Source organism: Petaurus breviceps, unplaced genomic scaffold (assembly GCF_028583685.1).
Source record: "Petaurus breviceps papuanus isolate PSGF00001 unplaced genomic scaffold, PetGlider_PUasm1.0 181, whole genome shotgun sequence".
NCBI lineage: Eukaryota > Metazoa > Chordata > Mammalia > Diprotodontia > Petauridae > Petaurus > Petaurus breviceps.
The window spans coordinates 26,033,605-26,048,707 of record NW_027185784.1 but is presented as its reverse complement, the minus strand read 5'-3'; the positions used below and the strand labels follow the sequence as shown (position 1 = coordinate 26,048,707).

The window sequence follows — 15,103 nt, the reverse complement described above, 5'->3', positions numbered from 1 at the left end:
ATACCAGACCACACACCGAGTGAATGAGCTCCTCCCACCGGCAGCAAGATATTTTAGTTCAATTGACAGAGTTCTAACGAAAAGAGGAAATTGCCAAAGTCTGCTAGTGTGGCAAGCTGAAAATAGGGAAATACTCAAGGGAGTGGCTGCTCTAAGTACAGGCTTCTTCTAGAGTGCTTAAATTTTGTTCAAAAAATTCTTTCCAAATACACATCAAAACCATTTTAATATGCATTTTTTTTTATTTTGAGTTGTGAATTGTCTCCCTTTCTCATTCCTCCCCCTTCCCCTCAATGAGAAGGTAAGCAATTTGTTATAGGTAGAGTGTTTCTCTCCTTCCAAGGGCCTCATGCTGAAGAAATTCTGAAACTTCAGGTAACCACATGCGTCCCCTGTGAAACTCGGAAGCCAGCAGAAGGAAACTCCTCTCCAAGTTTTCATCAACTCCACCCTTCAGACAGACAACAGAGCTTCAAGTAATCATTCCCTCCACTGAAGAAAGAAATCTTATGCAAACAAATGTCTAAACTTCAGCCTTGGGTTGTAGTCATTGAGCCAAAAAGATATAATGACCTCCTAGGTTAATCCCTAGGATCAAATCCAGTCCATTTGAGTTCAAAACCTTTGTGGGACCCTGGACCAAAGTTTACATTTGAATATTTTTAACTATCAAAGAAAACTAAAATAAAAGACGTATTCTTTTAAAATATTATCCACTTGATTCCAATAATCTTGAAAGGAAACAAAATTAGTCTATGACCTAATCTTGACAAAATCATATTGGCTCTTTGGAATACAGAAGGGAATTCTCATTTATTAAGCACCTATTCTCCTCTGCCAGGCAAGTGTTAAGATGGTCTTCACGACAAGCCTGAGATAGTTAATATTGTGATCCCCATTTTACAGAAGAGGAAACTGAAGCAGACAGAGGTTAAATGACATGCCCAGGGTCACACAGCTAGAAAGTCTATGAAGCTGGGTTTGAACTCCAGTCTTCCTGACTCCAGACCCAATGTTCAATCCATTGTGCCACCTAGTTGCCTCTAGGTATCACTATCTCATCTCCTAGATGTTAAATAACACTTTGACAAGGTATTCTATAAACAGTGTGATGATGTTAGCAGAGTGGCTTGACATCAATATGATGGTTTTTAAAATGGCTAAGGGATCGATAAAATGACTGACCATGAATTTAAGACTATTCAGTCAACAGCTGAGGAAACAGACTAGGAACTAGACAAAACTTACTGGTACCAAAATTGACAAAAAAAAAATAATAATAACCAATATGTTTAGAGCCCTTAAAGGATCACAAAGCACTTTATCTTCATTATCTTATCTAAGCCTGATAACAACCTTGTGAGGCATCATTATCACCATTTTATTGATAAGCAACGGAAGCTTGGAAAAATTAAATGACTTGCCCTGTGTCATGAAAGGTATAATTTAGGCCCAGGTCTTTTCCCTAATGAGTGTATTGACCTATAGAAGCATAAATGGCCCCGAATTTGCCCAAACACCTTGCCAAAGGAGTGATGAGGTTCTGATGTCACACAGAGGGGAGGGGTCAGTGCTGGGCAGAAGTAAGGGATGTTACTCAGTGGGGAGGGGTTGATACATTAGGGAGAAGAGCAGGAATGAGGGGAGATGGCAACCCAGGGAGATCCACCTGCTCTTTTTTAAGAACTTCTATTCTTTGGGGAAGGAGGAAAAAAAATTCTCTCCAGCATTCACCTCCCTGGTCAGACAAAGTTTTCAGACCAGAAACATAACTCTCTGTTTCCTCATGTCTGCCAGTGCTGCTAACATCACTAATAGATACCCTAATTGGAATCAGGCTCTTACATCTATAGAGTTACAACTACCCAAGGCTTTTCGAGCTTCATTGTCCATTCCTCTCCTGCTGCTGGAAGTCCCTAAGTACACAGTTAATCATCCCAGCTTGCATCACCCTCTCTTGGTCTCATCAGCAGGACAAGATCTGGATATCACTATGTGGTATCTCCTTTTCATCCATCTTCTGATGCTGTCTGGTGAGTGCCTGGTGGGTTCCTGTATGTACCTTTCAAGAGGGATGAAGGTTAAATTGGATAGTTAAATGGCACAGAGGATAGAATGCTGGATTCACTGGAGTCAGGAGGATCTGAGTTTGAATCTTGCCTCAGACGCTGAGTTGAACAAGCCTGAAAAAATCAAATGAGATCACACTTAAGAGAATTTTTGCAAGCCTGAAAGTGATATATAAATGCCTATCTCTTATCCTGTACGTAATTTGTTTTTGAACCTAGTTATGTGCAGGTTGTCTCCCTCGTTAGACTGTGAGCTCCTTGAGGGCAAGAGCTGTCTTTCACCTTTCTTTTATCCTCAAATGCTCAGCATGGTGCCTGGCATATAGTAGGAACTCAATAAGTACTTATTGACTAAATAAATTGTGATTATTATTGTTGGAGATAATGTAGTATGTGGAGAAGCTAGAACAGGGAAAATAAAGGAGAAGTAAGAAATTAACTTCTGTATTTCTAAGGAAAGGGCAAAGAGGTAGGAAAAGGGGGCATAATGGTGAGGGGGGTCCAGGAGGAGAGACAGTTAAAGTGTATGGAATACGCGATGGTTTTGAACAGTCTGTAACCATTATGAATCATTCCCGTCAGCTGGGTTCTGGAATTTGTTTCTCCTTCTAGTTGTTCAATCATCCTGTACCAATAATACCACAGTGCCTTTCCTCCTCTTCCTGAGATCCAGCTCCCAGTCCTGTGTGGGGACCCTCATTCACCCACAGTGGGTGTTGACTGCTGCTCACTGCTTCTTACCGTGAGTGATTGAAACTCAGGACCAAGCAGGTCTTGGGAAAAACATACCTCGATTGGGATCTCTCCAAATCTGAGCAACATCAGAGAGGCTTTCTGGGTTTGCTAAAGGGGAATAAAAAAGAAATTACAGATTTGGAGGCAGGGTGCATTCCTAAGTTTATTATGACTTCCTGGAGCGTGGTAAAAGTGGAAAGATAGGGCATGAGTGCATTTATTTGTGGGATATATCACAGCTAGAGAATTCATCAGGAGTGGGAAAGAAGTGTTTTGTGGGGTTGAGCTCTCCAGTAGAGATTTTTCTAATGGGACATTCAGGACTCAGAACTCCCAGAGGATGCAATAATATGGAGGGGGCAGGGACACTGAGGTGGGTGCTCAAAAAGGCTCTAAATATAAGGTACTGAATGGAATGTTGGGGTGCCAGGGGTCAAGGGTCCCCTATTACCTGTCTCTTCTTCCAGATACCTCCAAGTGATCATAAGAAAGGATATCCAGTACAGCCAAGAGGAACCTGAGAAGGTGGTACCCTATGAGAAAGTCATCCCTCACAAAAAATTCACAGTCATCTCATCTGAACATGACATTGTACTGATCAAACTGGCTTACCCCATCATGCTCCCAAACTCCTTCAAGACTGTGGATCTGCCCCTTAATAGTCACAGGGCAGATGACCTCTGTGCCACCTCCAGCTGGAGCTGGAACATAAGCAAGCCCTGTAAGTGGTGGTGGTGATGGTGATCGCCTTTATATAGGACTTCACATTTGTTATATCATTTCATCCTCACAAAAGTCCTGTAAGCTAGGCATCTTTTCAGTTGAGTCTGACTCTTCGCGACCCTATTTGGGGTTTTCTTGGCTTCATTAGAAGTGATCTGGAATTTCCTTCTCTAGTTCATTTTACAGATGAGGCACTGAAGCAAACAGGGTTAAATGACTTGCCCAGGGTCACACAGCTAGGAAGTATCTGAGGCCAGATTTGAATTCAGGAAGATGAATCTTCCTGACGCCAGGTTAAGCATTCTATCCCATTGCATTACCCAACTACCCTCTAAGTACAATTATTAATCCTCATTTTTCAGATGAAGAAACTAAAGCACACTAGATTAAGTGATTTACCCAGGGTCACATAGCTAGTGAGTGTCTGAGGCCAGATTTGGACCCAGGATGATGAGTCTTCTTAACTCCAGGCCTGGTGCTCTATCCATTGTGCCACTCAGCTGTCCTCTAGGTGCTGTTATTATCTCCATTTTTCAGATGATCAAATGAGGCAGAGAGGCTGACTTGCCCAGGGTCACACAACTAATAAGTAGATGAGATAGAACTTGAACTCTGGTCTTCCGACTCCAAGTAAGGCACTCTATTTTAATATGCTTGCTTAATAGGCTGGGCAATAAATGACACGGCCACATTCAAACACCTCAGCCCTGCTTCCCCACCCTATTAGCTCTACCCTCCTCTACTTCAATGCATATGTGTGTGCACACACACGTGTGTGTGGATATGGATGGATGGATGGAAAGATGAATATGGATATCTGTATATACACATATATAAATATATATTATATATGGGGAGGGGAAGAGAAAAGGAGGGAGGAGGAAGGGAGGGAGATAGAAAGAGAGAGAGTAACTCAGTGTAATGCCAATGTGATACCCATAGCAGCTGCTATGAATATGCATACATATTCCCAGGGCTTGTTCACAAAATATAATAAACCCTCCCCCTCTAAGACAAAACCAAATTATTTATTTGGGACATTGCTATTAGAATACCAAAAATCAAGGTTTAGTAAGATACTCATCAGCAATCCAGGGAGCACCAACATTGCAAGCTTTCTCTCCGTCAAGCCTCCCCACAACCAAGTTCCCCTAGGCAAGTTCTTCCCTCTGTCTGCTCCTCCCTCTGTTCTAGGCTCCCTTCTCTCCAGGTTTTTCTCCCCAAAGTGAGTACTAGAAAAAGAGCTAAGAAAAGGAGGCAAAAAGTAGCAAGGAGGAGGGAGGAGCAAATGTGAATGGAAATCTTGTGTCTTCTTTTGTGCTCAGATGACATCATTCTCCAGAATGTGAAACATTCCCCCATTCCTCTTGGGCAATGTCTCTATATCTTCCCTGGGAAGACCATGAAGAATGTGTTCTGCATGGGGTTGCAGGAAATCCATCATCCCCCCTGCCAAGTAATGATCCCCTACCACATCTCATTTGATACTCATTTGTGACTCCTCTGTCCCTGAGCAGATGTGCAATGTTATTCCCATGTTTAATTCTGCCTCTGCTCCTCTCTTTATATGTTTGTCCTGTTGATTCAGCCCCTGACTTGTAACTGTAATCCTAACACTCCTCTTCCCTTCCCCCACCCCAAATGCTAAATAAAGAGTTTGGGGTATCCTAAGTAGGTAGGAGAAATAGATATGTGAGGCTCAATGACTCACCCAAATCTTTCTGCTGATTCTGGAATGTTCCTGGCCATGGGTGGAGAGAAATATAGTAAAAAAAAAATAATAAGGAGGAAAACTGGTCTGAGCAAGGCAGAAAGCTAGTCAGGGAAGGAGCTCCCTAGATGCCTGATCACCTGAGCACCTCTGCTGGGGGGCAAACCACACCTAACATCTGGGGAACACTTGGGGATAAGTGAAGCGGGCCAGCAGTGAAGCATAAGGAAGGAATTCTGACTCTGTGCTCCTTTCTGGCAGGAGGTCTCCGCAGCTGCAGCCATCTGTGGAAGGAAGCTGATTGGGATCTTATCCTGGGTTCGTGGATGTGTCCTGAATGGTGATGTGGGCATCTATACCAAGATTTACTACTATGTCCCCTGGATCCAAGATGTTATCTATGAAAATTGAAGCCCACTGCCTCTGATCTCTGACCACCACTCACCAACTGACTTTCTCACCCTGTTGCACACTAGACTTCTTCCTAACTCTGTCTTGGACCTCAGGATGGGAACCCAATATAGACACCACTGGCTACCTCTAAATATGTGACTCTGCTTTGCTTGGCTCTGTTATTCTCTCTGTACATCCCCCTACACAAGAGATTCATAGCACAGGCCAATGTCTATTGTAGATGCCCTGTCACCTTCACCCTGGGCCAATTTAAAAAATCAGAAACATACATGTAGAAGGTTCTTCTCACTGTCACTTCAGGCTGAGGTGAGCTCAAGGATATAGCCTTCTCTAATTCACAAAATCACAGAATGTCAGGGTGAGAAAGGAAGCCATATGGGACATTATCAAGAACACTGGATCTAGAGAATTTTTTTTGTTCAGTCAGCAATGTTAAGTGACTCACCCAGAGTACACAGCTGGTAAGTGTCTGAGGCCAAATTTGAACTCATGAAGATCGGTCTTGACTTTCAGGCCCAGTGCTCTAGCAACTGCACCACCTAGTTCCCTGATCTGGAGTCAAAAAAACATGAGTTCAAATCTTAACTCTGACGCTTACTACATAAGTGATCTTGGATCAACACAATCTTCCCTAGGTTTTCATTTATTCATCTGCAAAATGGGAGAGTTGGATTATGTACCACTGAGGTCCCTTCCAACGTTCTACCTAGATCTAGGGCTATATGACTAGTGAAGAGTAGCCCAGTACTTATAATGTAGCCCCCAGCATTTTTGTATAACTCTATTTTTCCTGATAGCAAGCCTAAGTTGGTCTCTCCAACTGCCATCAGCTGCTCCTAGGTCTGCTCTTTGGGGTCACAGAGAAGAAGTTATTAGATATTGTCTTGGGTTAGTTTATCAAATACTTAAAGACAGCAACAATGTGTGTCCAATCACAGCCCACCCCTAACCCCAAGTTTTCTTCTCTCCAGGCTGAACAATCCAGCTCCTCTTCATTCAATCATTATATGACATGAAAAGAAGGCACCTTTCTTTTATCTTCACCTATATAATACTTATAATGACAATAATAATGATTATGATGATGATGATAAACTATCATTTATTTAGTACTGTAAGGTTTGCCAAAAACTTTATAGACATTTTATCTTCACAACAATCTGGGGGTGGGGGTATCACCATTTTACAAATGAGACAGGCCGAAACTGCCCCAGGATCACTCTTCCTAACTCCAGGCCCAGAGCTCCATTCACTGCTCCACCTAGCTTATTGGTCTTTCCAGTGTCCTTCCTAAAACAGCATGCTGAAAAGTACATGCATACTCCAGATATGTGGTCTGACCAGGGAAGAGTATAGCTCCTTATGCGTAGATTCTGTAGGCCTTGTGCAAGAAATCTAAGTTTGCATTAGCTTCCTTGTGAGATATATCTCCCTCACACTGAGATCATAGTCCAACTAATACCCCTAGATCTTCTTCAGATAAACTGCCCTCTAACTAAGCAGGACACCTGCTGACCCCAACCTGAACTTGTGAAGTTGATTTTTTAAACTGTGTTCCTGTCTACCCTTTTACCTACCCTTCTTATAAGGAGATATTTCTCTCTCTCTCTCTCTCTCTCTCTCTCTCTCTCTCTCTCTCTCTCTCTCTCTCTCTCTCTCTCTCTCTCTCTCTCTCTCTCGCAGGACACTGATCTTCATGAATTCAAATATAGCCTTAGACACTTACTACCTGTGTGACCCTGGGCAAGTCACTTAACCCTGTTTGCTTTAGTTTCCTCATCTGTGAAATGAGCTGGAGAAGAAAATGGTAAACCACTCCAAGATCTTTGCCAAGAAAACCCCAAATGGGGTCACAAAGAGTTGGACACAATTGAACAACAAAGCTGATATATTATTACCAGCTCTTGTTAAGTAACATAATCACAATATTTTCAGGCACTATCTCCTAAATCACTATTCACTTCCCTAATCTGCCTTTCTTATCTGAATCTCCTACCTTTAATTGGCATGAGTGATTTGAAAAAGAAAAAGAGAAAACACCATCATCCCTAAGGTCTCAGTTTCTTGCCCCTAATCTCTAGCTGTGTGTTCTAGGTTTCTTCTCAAGTTATCCTTCACTTTCACATGAATCGCCAGTAGTAGGAGGTGGTTAAGTGTCACAGGTCTTGGGAGAAGGTTCTCATCAAATTCCAGATGCATGTGCTAAGACCTCTCGTTAATGAGAGATCAACCATTTACCAGAAAATCACCAACCATCAATACTAATCTCTTACTGAATCCTACTAGTTCCTAATCTAGATCGTCCTTTCCTTGGATCTAAAAGAAGCCTGTATTCTCTAACCTCACATTGGTTCTATCCTCAATCCAATGTGAATTTTTCTGAGGCTCTCTGTCCACCTCAGGAAGTGATCATTCTGTCTGGTCTCTTTCCCAACACTGTAGTCATAACAACATGCTTTGTAGGTTCAGATACCACCTCTGATGCTTACCACTCTGCAGCAAGTTAAATGTCTTTCCCAAGATGTGTAACCTTGGCAAAGTTATTTCACTTCCCTGAGACTCTTATCTATCAAATGTGAGGGGGTTGAAATTGTAGCACATAAATTCAATGTAATAGTACTGCCCTGTAAGAAATAATACTATGAAGACTATGAAGTGAAACATGGGGAGATTTATAGGAACAGATGTAAAGTAAAGCAACCAGATTCAGAAAAACAATATATATAATGACCACAAAGATGCAAATGAAATGAATGACAATGAAAAAAATTAAAATGAAAACTAAATGTTTTTTGAAAAAGGTCAACTTTGGCCCCAAAGAAGAGATACATAAGGACCCAAGAGTCCTTGCATTTTATTTTTTTGTAAAGGTAGGGAATTATAGGTGTAGAACAGTATATGATGTCAGATTCACCATAAGATTCTTTTGCTGAAATGATTTTTTTCTTTGTTATTCTTTACTATAAAGAGTGGTTCTTTGAGAGGAGAAAGGGACATATCAGTGGATTAAGGTGATATAAAAACAAAAGATATCAATGTTAGAAATTCTTACTGTTAAAAACTAAAAATTAAAGAATGCTGGGGTTCTTTAATTATGTATGGGGGGACATTTGGGAGCAACTTATAAAAGTTGTATTCGTGGTACATAAAGATATGACTAAGATAGGAATACAATTTGAAGGATGGGTGCATGGTGGGGGGCAGGAGGGCCCTTCCCAACAGAACCATACTATCTTCTCCATTCCTTTCACTCAATAATTTTTTCAGTGTTCTAGTTCTAACTGCTTCCATGAGAGCAGTTAGACTGAAGACGTCTGGAGTGATTCGTGGCGACAGTTTGGGCCAGGCATTCCAAACAGGCAGGGATCATCTGACTATCAATATTAAGAAAAGAATAAAATAGGTCTATCAGGATGTATATGTTTATTGACACGTGTGTTTATATGACATAAATATATATGTGCATAAATACATGCCACATGTGTGTGCATGCATGTATTGTGTGTATGATAATAATTGTGATAGTTAACATTTATAGAGAGCTTACTACGTACCAGGCACCATGCTAAATGCTTTACAATTATTATCTCATTTGATCCTCACGACCATCCTGGGAGTTTGGTGCTATTATTATCCCCATCTTACAGAAGAGGAAATTGAGGCAAACAAAGGTAAAGTGACTTGCCCAGCCATCTAGCTAGTAATGTTTGCGGCTAGATTTGAATTCAGGTCTTCCTGACTCCAGACCTATCCACTGCACTACCTATTACACCATCTGTTCTTTTGTTTTTCAGTTGTATCTGACTCTCCATGATCCCATTTAGGGGTCTTCTTAGCAAAGATACTGGAGTGGTTTGCCATTTCCTTCTCCAGCTCATTTTACAGATAAGGAACTAAGGCAAACAGGGTTAAGTGACTTACCCAGAGTCACACAGCTAGTAGGTGTCTGAGGCCAGATGTGAACTCATGAAGATGTATCTTCCTGATTCTAAGCCCAGTGTTCTATCCACTGTGTCACCTAGCTGCACTCTATATATACAGTCCTGTTATCCACTGACAAATCAAGAAATTCTTCATTTCATTCTTTTATTTCAGGACCACTTTTTTAATACACACAAAAACAGATAGACTTACTCAATTTACTGTCCACCCATCTATACATCATGGTCTAATCAATGAGTGTCTTTCACCCACTGAGGGTTTCCTGTGTGGATCATAAGCCCAAACTCTTTGAAAGGTAACAAATCTCATGAGTAGTGGGCTGTGTCACCCTCTGAGACTTCACGTAATCAGCACAATACTTCCTACAGAAAAGAGGCTCTGGACAACTTCATCACCTACAGGAAACTTCTCTTTCATTCTGAGTCCAATAGGAGGCACACATTTATTGCTACATATATTTATTGCTACTGTAGATGTAATGGGCAGACATACCACACTGCAAATTGAAGAGAAGTTTGGCCCAGCTCCTAAATAAAAAGAGTGGGCTAGATGGCTTTGGAGAAATTGTCCAGAACTTTTTTTTAATTGTGTACTTGCCTTTATTTCATAATTGGATCCAACATCACAATCACTTTGACATCAGGGTCAGGCAGTCTTCAATATTAACTGGATTATTAATGTCAAACCTACAAATCTCTCAATTATAAGAAAAAATTTGGGGAAGCAGAAATGTGGCATTAAAGATTTTCACACATTTCTTAAAACCCATCAAACCATTGTTTGTTTTTTTTCATGAAATCAGAGGTCTCTCAAGTCTCTTGGAGTTGACAAGTAGAATTTATAAACCTCATCTCCATTCTTGGTGGCTTTTAATTAGCTTTTCTTAATGTTTAAGCCTTTTTGACAAAGAGAGGTTAGCCTTCTCCACAGAGAGGCTGCCTGTATTTTGGTTAGTGTAAGAAGCTACAGCACTGATGCTATCGACTGAGACAGTGGAGTAGGGGAGAGAGAGGGAGTGAGGAAGGGAAAGGGTCAGACAGTCAGAATCTTCACGCAACCAGCAGCACAGCTGGTCCTCAAGGTTCTCTTTTTCCTGGATAACAGATGCTCCAGAAGACCTTTCTACATAAAGGGTGCAGCTTTGTTCCAAGTGTCAGCAGACTAGATCCTGCTGGACTTGTTCTCTCTACTGGATAGATATGGCTGGCCGCACTCAGAGGTAGAGGCACCCTTCCAAGGTGGAGAACATTCTTGGGCTGGTCATTCAGGAGTCTTGTCTTTGAGTTTGAAATCTGTCTTGTTTCCATGACGTTGGACAAACGAGTTCATTTAAATGGGACTTGTAAAACAAAGCATTCATCGGACCATCATTGGTCACGACTTCTTTGTTCAGACATCTCCTCATTTCCTACTTGGTTGCACTCATTGTGGTTTTGAACTTTTTAAACTTCTCCAGCATGCCACGGGTAAACTCATCATTGGAAAATAACACCATCTTGTCATATTCGATCAGCTTTGTTACATATCATTATTTCCTTCGACCTCTCAGATTGCCCAGTACTTTTAACAATCCCAATCTGTTCCCTGAAACAAAATTCTAACACTAGTGATATTATATATCTAGGAATCATGGAAAACCATAATCTCCAAAGACTCAGAATTGTGGGTGACCCAAAGGTCAAAGGAAAGGTTCATGGTGCTTGCAAAATAAGTCATAGTATTGCTACTAATGAGGTATTGTATACAGGAAAAAGCAAAAATGAGACCATCCAAGAGAGAGATGGCTAAAAAAAAAAGAGCAGCTCATGATGCAGAGAGAGTGATGAATAATAGATGGGTGGCCCCAAGTACTATGTTAGTATTCATGTGATGTTAAAAGTCTCTTTGGAGGACTTCGAGCATGTTTCAAGATAACTCCTTCAATTTATCCTTGTATGGTATGATCTTTGGTGTGTTCAATTCCTAACTTCCTTCTTTTGTACACACCCCAGATTCCCAACATTATTGTGATGCCCAGAACTGAACACAACACTCATGCTGTGGTCTGATAAGAATCATTTCACTCATTCTGGTCATTTGCTCCTCTGAATGACATACTAACCTTGAAAACTACTCCATCCTGCTGTGGTCTGCAGCAGTCATCAGATGGGACACATCTCGGATTCTTCCCATTATATACATGAGAATATAAAGTGTGGACCCACAACACACTAGGCCTTTCATACTATTTATATCAGATTAATAGTCATTCCAGCATCTTCAGCATGGAGTCACCATCTTCAACTTCCTCTCTTCTGAAGCATATTTTTCCTTGTCCCCCTTACATGCTAATGTCTTTCCCTTTCAGATTGCCTTCCATTTTCTCTGCATATGTCTTGTGAATAATAATTTCTTGTAATAACATATCTTGTACATGCCTTACAATTGAGATATTGTCTCTTCCATTTGGATGTACGCTCCTTAAGGGAATTTTACCTTTCTTGGCATCTTAGCACAGCATAACATACAGTAAAAGTTTATTTAATAAGAATAAGTTGACTGGCTTCTTTGTTATAGCTGTTTCTTTTTTGGGATCAGTAAGTTCAAAGGTCAGAATTACCACAATAATGAAAAAGGAAGGCTACAGTGAAAGACATAAAAAACTTAGATCAATGTAACAAATAATCTTGATTCCAAAGGAATAAAGATGAAATATATATGTGTGTGCAAATATATGTATGTATGTATGTATGTATGTATGTATATACATATATTCTCTCAGTAGAGAAGTAGTGTAGACTATGGCTGTGCAATGCTATATACATCATCATAAAGTTGTTCTGCTGGCTTTTATAACTGTTTTCCTTTGTTACAAGGAAGATTTCTTTTGAGAGGAGGAGAGAACAACATTGATATTTTTTTTAAAGAAGCACCAATAAAACTGGATGAATCAACAATTTAAATTGTTTCAGAGAAATCAAAGCTGATGAAGAACTAAAAACAGCATTGAATTTGACAATAAAAATTTACTTATGGATGATTTGGGACGCAGCAGTTTCAACAGAATGGTGGGGGCAAAAATTGACATGCTAGGCATTGAAAAGTGGGTGGTGAGAAAATGAGGAATAGAATAAGATTTTTCTAAAAGCTTGGCAGTGAATAAGAAGACAGAGCTAAGAAAATAACCTAATAATGTATCAGGATCACTTGAAGATTTTTTAAGATAAAGGAGACTGCATGTTTGTAGGCATAAGAGAAGTATCCAGTAGAGAGGGAGAGATGAAAGGTAAAAGAGAATGGGAATATAGAGGTAACTTCCTGAGGAGATGGGAGTCCAAGGGACCAAGAGCTCAAGTAGAAATGATAGCCTCAGCTAGAGGTGACATATTTTTCTGAGATAAGAAAGAAGGTATAGCTGGGTGGAAACATACAACAAACACTTTAAGCATCTCCAGGGCAAAGTTCTTTGAAACTACAGAGAAGGGAAATCAAGATATGCTCCATGGTGGAAATAGCTCTTGAGCTGAACTTTGAAGGAAGCTAGAAACTGTGTGAGGCAGATTGTGCAGGAAGTTTTGATCTCCATGGAATAAAATGTAAAAATGTCTCTGCTAAGAGAAAGGAGGTGGGCATAGATTTGGGAATTTGAGAATAATGTTCAGAATGTAACAGCTAAATCAATAAAAGATGAATAGAAAGATTCCCATACAACAGTACAGGCTCACTTGAATATAAGCTGCAAAATTTATAGCAACCCCTTGTAGTTTTATTTTGTGACTTGATATCCAGCAGATTTCAACAACTTAGAGTTGGGAGCAGAGAAAGTAGATCAAAAGACACACAGTAGTTGGGTTTCATGGTAGTAATGGGTGAAGAACAATGCACAAATCAAGGTTTGAGACTATAGGAAAGGAAATGAAGATTAGGGATAATGGGCTAGAAAAAATAAGGAGCAATGAAGAGACTGGAGGTGATCATAATATCATGCAAAGAAGAGGTTCAAAGAGAATGAGGACTAGAATAGCTAGGAAAAGGTGAGATAATAGTCAGAAAAGGATTACAGGAAGACCCCACTGGCTCCATGGACATTCACTTGTTGTAGGAATTCATTACGTCTGTTACAGGAATTCTTACACCATGAGTCCATTTCCAAAGAAACAGAGAGGAACAGCATACATGATGCAGGGGAAGATGAAATGACTAGGAGTCAAAAGGCCTGGGTTCTAATGATGGCTCTGCCATGAATTAGCTATTGTTCTTGGACAAGTCTCCTTTCTTCTTTCTGGGCCTCAGTTTCCTTATCTGAAATATGATGTAGTTGGAGTACATGATTCTGCTCCTAAATCTGTGGTCCTCATCTTCCTCCATAAAACCAAAGATTGGATTACATAACTTCTAAGGTTCCTTGTAAATCTAGTAACATCTATGAGGAGAAATAATTAGACATATTTCAAAAAATAAATTAGGAACAATCTCATAATAAAACTCCAGTCACATTTTCTGGCCATGGAACCAAACTTTTGCCAAAATACTGACAAAATAAGTCATTTTAGAATCTGAACTTAAATATTCAGACCTAATAGAATGGTTGAAATCCAACAACATGCAGTCAATCCCAGTCTATGCCAGATTGTGTGCACACTTCACACAGATATGTATAATGAATAAAGTAAGACTAAGAACTGAATCTTCCATGATCATAAATTTGATATATTTGCTGTAACTAGAAAGACCTTTCATAGCCAGATAATAGCAAAAAATCTCCAAGGCCACTGAGTAGAGCAGCGGGTACATTGTTGTTGTGAAAATAGTATCACTTACTGATCTAAAAGAAAATGGAACCTTTAACTATTTTACAATGTTTTCATGGGTGTTTTATAAGAGCTTTTAATCAGCTGTAGCTTGTATATCTTACTTCTTCTGTCTAATGTTTTGCATTTTTAAAAGACCATTTAAAAACCCTTTCTCTCCCAAAAAGAAATAAGCAAATCATGGAAACTGGAACAGACGTTGTTATGGGAATGAGAATCTAAAGATCTTCCCTGCCCCTTGGCCCTTTGATAGACTTAAGTGACTCTGAGAACCTTCCTTGATTTGAGAATATACTCTGCCCCCTAATAGGCTGAATATGCTCACCTGGAGCCTGTAGAGGGAGGCTTGTTTCTTAGTAACACCCACAACTTGTTGTTTTGTGATTGGGCAGTGGGTCATGAGGGTTGTGACATTCTCTGACCCAGGAGAAGGTTATATATACCCTGATGGGAGGTTTTGCTGTGGGGCTCACTTTGGGAAGAGTTGTGTGATTTGGCCAGTTGAGACTCTGGGCAGCCATAGAGCCACCCAGCTTTGAAAACCCAGATGTTGGTGCTTCCCTCTCTGGTAACTAACTAAGTATGGATGTAATGGTCAGTGGGAAGCCCTGTCTAATGATATGTCTCTCTGTCTGCTTATAACTTCTGTTTGTATTCTGTTTGTATTCTCTGAAGTTCAGGGCGCTGACTTTTTCCCCTGAATTGTGTAATTTGGCCAG

At 40.3% G+C, this 15,103-nt stretch overlaps 1 protein-coding gene and 1 long non-coding RNA gene across 4 annotated transcripts; one reads left to right on the top strand and one right to left on the bottom strand.

Moving 5' to 3' along the window:
* Positions 1 to 316: 316 nt before the first annotated feature.
* LOC138160486 (uncharacterized) lies at positions 317 to 5,381 on the bottom strand. Of its 3 annotated transcripts, XR_011168158.1 has the most exons (6): positions 5,239 to 5,381; positions 3,417 to 3,505; positions 3,256 to 3,321; positions 2,811 to 2,912; positions 2,063 to 2,183; positions 317 to 451 (listed from the first exon to the last, which is right to left on the bottom strand). It is a non-coding gene; the product is annotated as an uncharacterized lncRNA (long non-coding RNA). The 3 variants fall into 3 exon arrangements; XR_011168159.1 differs by lacking the exon at positions 317 to 451 and having other exon boundaries at positions 1,893 to 2,183; positions 2,859 to 2,912; positions 3,256 to 3,337; XR_011168157.1 differs by lacking the exon at positions 317 to 451 and having other exon boundaries at positions 1,893 to 2,183; positions 2,859 to 2,912.
* LOC138160484 (serine protease 58-like) lies at positions 444 to 5,749 on the top strand. Its single transcript, XM_069087044.1, has 5 exons — positions 444 to 2,033; positions 2,682 to 2,811; positions 3,272 to 3,525; positions 4,853 to 4,983; positions 5,500 to 5,749. Exons 1-5 carry the CDS (start codon positions 1,787 to 1,789, stop codon positions 5,647 to 5,649), a joined length of 912 nt encoding a protein of 303 aa, XP_068943145.1. The 5' UTR covers positions 444 to 1,786; the 3' UTR covers positions 5,650 to 5,749.
* The last annotated feature ends 9,354 nt before the right edge of the window (positions 5,750 to 15,103 follow it).